The 4,617-nt window shown below is 32.7% G+C and overlaps 1 protein-coding gene across 1 annotated transcript; it reads right to left on the minus strand.

Moving 5' to 3' along the window:
• Positions 1-739: 739 nt before the first annotated feature.
• Positions 740-4,307, minus strand: LOC125857107 (somatic embryogenesis receptor kinase 2-like). The gene is made up of 4 exons (XM_049536775.1): positions 4,120-4,307; positions 2,416-2,563; positions 2,209-2,280; positions 740-1,880 (listed from the first exon to the last, which is right to left on the minus strand). Coding segments are annotated over exons 1-4 (324 nt in total). The 5' UTR covers positions 4,121-4,307; the 3' UTR covers positions 740-1,777.
• Positions 4,308-4,617: the final 310 nt, after the last annotated feature.

A 4,617-nucleotide genomic window follows, 5' to 3' on the forward strand; every position in this document is an offset into this window, starting at 1 on the left:
TTTTACAACAACAAAAACCATAGTCTCCCGATCCTATGACTGCCTAAAAATCATAATCATGTCGTGTAAGACCTAATAAGTGTGATCAACTAAGAATTAAACAACAGAATATGCAGTCAACTAATAGGAAAAATAATACAACATCACAGATAGACTGAAGGGAGCATCATTACCAAGAAGAAGAGCCAAATCAATAGTTAAAACAGTGGCAAACTCAAAAAAAGAAGAATATGTGATCAAAGGTTTGTTTCAGTAAGATCATGAGTTTGTATGAGATAAAAACCTTACGATTACCTTTGGATGGAGATGGCTACCATGAATTTCTTTGCTTGAGCGATGTGTTGAGGGCCTGAGGCGATATACAAATAACTCTAGACTTAAGCAGGAGTAGTCTTTTTTTTAGAGGGAAAAGTTAATAAATTTTCTTTTACTTTAATAAACTTAAGATGAAAGTTTTATTTTTAAGCTAAATAAGATGAAAGTTATATTTTTAAACTAAATAAGATGAAAGTTTTATTTTTAAACTAAATAAGATGAAAGTTTTATTTTTAAGCATAAATAAGATGAAAATCTTATTTTTAAGCTAAATAAGATGAACATTTTATTTTTAAGCTAAATAAGATGAAAGTTTAATTTTTAAGTTAAATAAGATGAAAGTTTAATTTTTAAAACATATGGCACGATCATGAAAATGCACACACAAAAATATTTAAGCTAAATAAGATGGAAATTTTATTTTTAAGAATGAATAACTAATGCTTGCAAAGAAACTGTAAAAAAAAAATTTAAATAGGGTGAGGGTATTTTGTAAACAAACAACTTATCCTAAAAAATTATACAATGAATATTAGTTTGACTATGACAAACCAAACAAGCAATAAAAAACTAATCCCATCATAACTTATCCTAGTATAACTTATTCCAGCATAACTAATCCCAACATAACTAGTATTCAAACCAAATTGCTATAGTACATATGCCGCTAATATTATTCGTCCAATAAAATGATTTTCATGCAGATGGAGATAACGAAGTTCAGGAAGATTAGAAACTCCTTAGGTATTTCGCCTTTCAAATTATTAAAACTTAGGTAGCTGAACAATATACCTATTAGTTATTAGTTGATCACCCTTATTAGTCTATAACAACAAAATAGATCTACGGATAAAGAGTACAGCTAGAGAAGCTGAAAAAGCACTCACAGATGTTAACAGCTTTAGTTCACCTATTTCAGGTGGAATGACATCTTGCAGCTTATTCCACCTTACGTTTCTGGTAAAAAGAATCAAGAGAAGGAACTAATCAATAGTGCAACATTACAACACACTAGGAAACTAGAGGATATAATTTCATATTAGTATGTTGGGTAAAATAGCAATAAAAGTAATTTTTAAAGTTAACATTCTGGACAAAGTGGAGGTTCCTATGGACAAAGGAAAACTTAAAGGTATGATAAGGGAAACAGAAAGTAGATATTGAGATATACATCTAATACAATCCTAAAAGAAGTATAAAAGGACTTCTTAGCTAAGGGACATTTCCTGTAACAAGGTGTGGCAGGTTTGATTTTTTGGAATATAATACAAGACTGTTACCTTCTCAAAAAAAAAAGTGAAGGGACATTTCCTTGACAATAAACCTACTCTCTTTTTATTTTCTAGAATATAAGCCTACGAGTATATGTTAATCCTGAAACTGGAGAAACAGGCTATTCGGAGACGGAGCATAAGCCCTAAACATAAATATCACTTCATAATAGCTATTGAATATAGATACTTCAATAGGAGTATACAAGTAAAGGATTACACAATATTTTAAGATGCTTCAAACGCCCAATTTGAGAAGGAAGAGGTCCTGTCGGCTTGTTATTATGCAGATCCCTGTCATATGAAAGAATATTATGGATTAAGAAGTTCAGAATGAAAATCAAAAGATCCAACAGTACAGGCACAATTGTCCACTAACTATTGCCTTAAATAGTAGTATCAAATTTGAAGATAATGACTACACACATTATAGATAACTCCCACGTTTTTGGGGATAACAGTCAACACCCAAGCAGAACAATTCTTTAAGTTGGTTAATGAAAAATTTAAGACTGGAGGGTGTAAAAACATCCATAATGGAACCTAGGGAAACTTCTCAATTTGTATGAGGTTAAAAAATCTGTTTAGATTCTAGTACAAAGACAGAGAAGAAGAATCTTACAGTCTAGTAAGATCTAATAAATTAGTGACAGCAGTAGGAAATGGGCCAACAATTGAAACAACATAAACTTCCCTGCAAGTGGTAAAACAAAAAAGAACATTGTAAAAAAAGTGACAAGTAAAGATATTTCAATTTTGTGAGTAACTTCATACAGATTTGAACCTTAGTTAGAGAAAAGCTACTTAGAACTGGTGAAGCAAAACTTACAATTCAGTAACTACTCTATAATCACCCTGCGTTGAACATGTAACACCAGACCATAGAGGTAAATCACCATCTCCACAAGGATCATCTCCAACCCATGCATACACCACTCTCCATCCAAGAGATGCCTTATTTTCATTCAGAGCTTTCACTACAGTTATATTCCAGAAGTTCAAATTAGTCCATGTAAACATATACATTCAGGTACTACAACAACTCCTTGATTTTCTCATGAATGAAATCAATGGCCTTAAACTGCTTAAATCATTTTAATGAAATATTAATAGAGAAAGAGTGGATATAATTGGAACTCCACAACTCTAAGTGTAGAGAGTGAAGCTATTAAACTTATGATCATGGGCTCAAGCCTTACAGTGGACATTCTTATTTCTGACAAGCATAAAAATACTCGTGATCGATTATATACTTACTTATACTACAATTTAATTAACTAATACTATGTAATCATGGAGAGATATTAAATTGACATTTATTGAATGATAAATCGGTTTAACTTTCCAATGATAGCTATACTTACCTGTAACAACTAGAAAATAGAATTCTATGAGCAACAAAAGGGGAAAACAGTTATAGTTAATGACACTCCAAGGCACTGATTTAGTTTATTGATTGCAGATAATAGATAATACATTGTATAGATCAAGACTATACATCAGGTGAATAGTTATTCCTCAACAAAATCAACAAACTGCAAAGCTTGAATTACTAAACCAAGAAAATAGACATTCAGAAAAAGGAAATTATAGTTAGAAAAGATGAAAACAAAAAACTTATGGATTCTTTCATTCCACTACAGGGGTCAATTCCTTGGAGTATTGCTATAGATGTCCACGCAATTGAGTTGTTAAGACGAGATAAGGAAGTCCAGTTCTGTCATGTTCTTGGGGAAGGAAACAGATTGGCTGATTATTTTACTAACTTAGTGTTTGATTTTTCAGGAGACATCCAATTTAATTCTTTCCAGGAGGTCCCAATTTCAGGGAGGCACATCATTAATTCAGATAAATCGCAGATACCATACATCAGAACAAGGACCATACAAAGAAGGAATCGTTGATGGTAGTCAACTGACTACTTCTACAACAAGTTTCACAATTCACTTTTACTTAAAGTTTTAATAAAAATGAGGCATAACTGAGCTGGAGGATCTAATAAAGTTCACAATGCTTGAAGAAATTTCAGTCTGATTACGATCTCATTGCACCTGGTGAGAGCTTAAGGTGTCCAACATGGTATCTAATCAAGGCATATGAATTTTGTTAAAGTCTAATAGTAAAGCTTTGCCAGTTTCAGTTCACAAAATAACAGACAAAAACATCAGCATCAAGTTCAAATATTGGCCAGTCATAGGTGCTCATTCAACGAACGCTTCCGACATTTTCTTATTAAGTTCTCTACTTTTCCTCTCACTGGTGGTGGTATTGATTCCGTTAGGAATTCAACCCATTGTATGAGAGGCAGTGAGGATTTAATCAAGCGAGCTGATTTTGGAGTCTAGCATAAAGAATCGAACAGAGACACCTACGATGATGGAGATTTGTGAGCATTTCGGACCAAACGAGACATTGAAACACATCTTCTTAAGGTGGTTTTGGACATTAACAATCCGGTGGTCTGAAAACTCACAATGAAGTCAGAAAATGATACAATCGAAGATTCTAAGCTTATAAAGATGATATAGCTTACTCGATTCAGCTAAGATGCAAGTTTTATCTCGTGTCTATGTTGTTGAAAAAGATGGTGATCTTCATCCCAAAGCTAGCAATTGCGTATCCGTCGTCGAAAGCCTGTTCACGATGGTCTGGTTGCGATACCAACAAAGGAATTTGGTTACAGAGTGATTCCTCTTCTAGCTAGCTTAAGCCCATTTTCCCTTTTGCTACAGTCATTTGAGTATGTTCCTTTATGGAATGGACCAATTTCTTTTGTTCTGTTGTTGGTTGAATTTCTTTCCTTTTTTTATATATAATAATAAGGCCTGATGGCCATTTGACCCAAAAAAAAAAACAATAAGTTGAACTTAGAAAATGCATAAAATCTTCCACTACAAATATGTCTTTAGTTGTGTCAATTTTAATTTTTTTGATGTCTTCTTATTTGTTGGATTGATTTTTGACCCGTTCTATAACTCATTACCGGACTTGATTCAAGCAAATTTAAATTGGATTGGGTCTTGACCTGTTT

Source organism: Solanum stenotomum, chromosome 2 (genome assembly GCF_019186545.1).
Source record: "Solanum stenotomum isolate F172 chromosome 2, ASM1918654v1, whole genome shotgun sequence".
Lineage (NCBI taxonomy): Eukaryota > Viridiplantae > Streptophyta > Magnoliopsida > Solanales > Solanaceae > Solanum > Solanum stenotomum.

What these genes read in the sequence shown, in the direction of transcription:
- LOC125857107 (XM_049536775.1), bottom strand. An exon ending in TATAGAGTAGTTACTGAATT is followed by an intron (nt 2,281 to 2,415) that starts GTAAGTTTTGCT and finishes TACCACTTGCAG; the next exon opens with GGAAGTTTATGTTGTTTCAA. An exon ending in TTATTAGATCTTACTAGACT is followed by an intron (nt 1,881 to 2,208) that starts GTAAGATTCTTC and finishes TTCATATGACAG; the next exon opens with GGATCTGCATAATAACAAGC.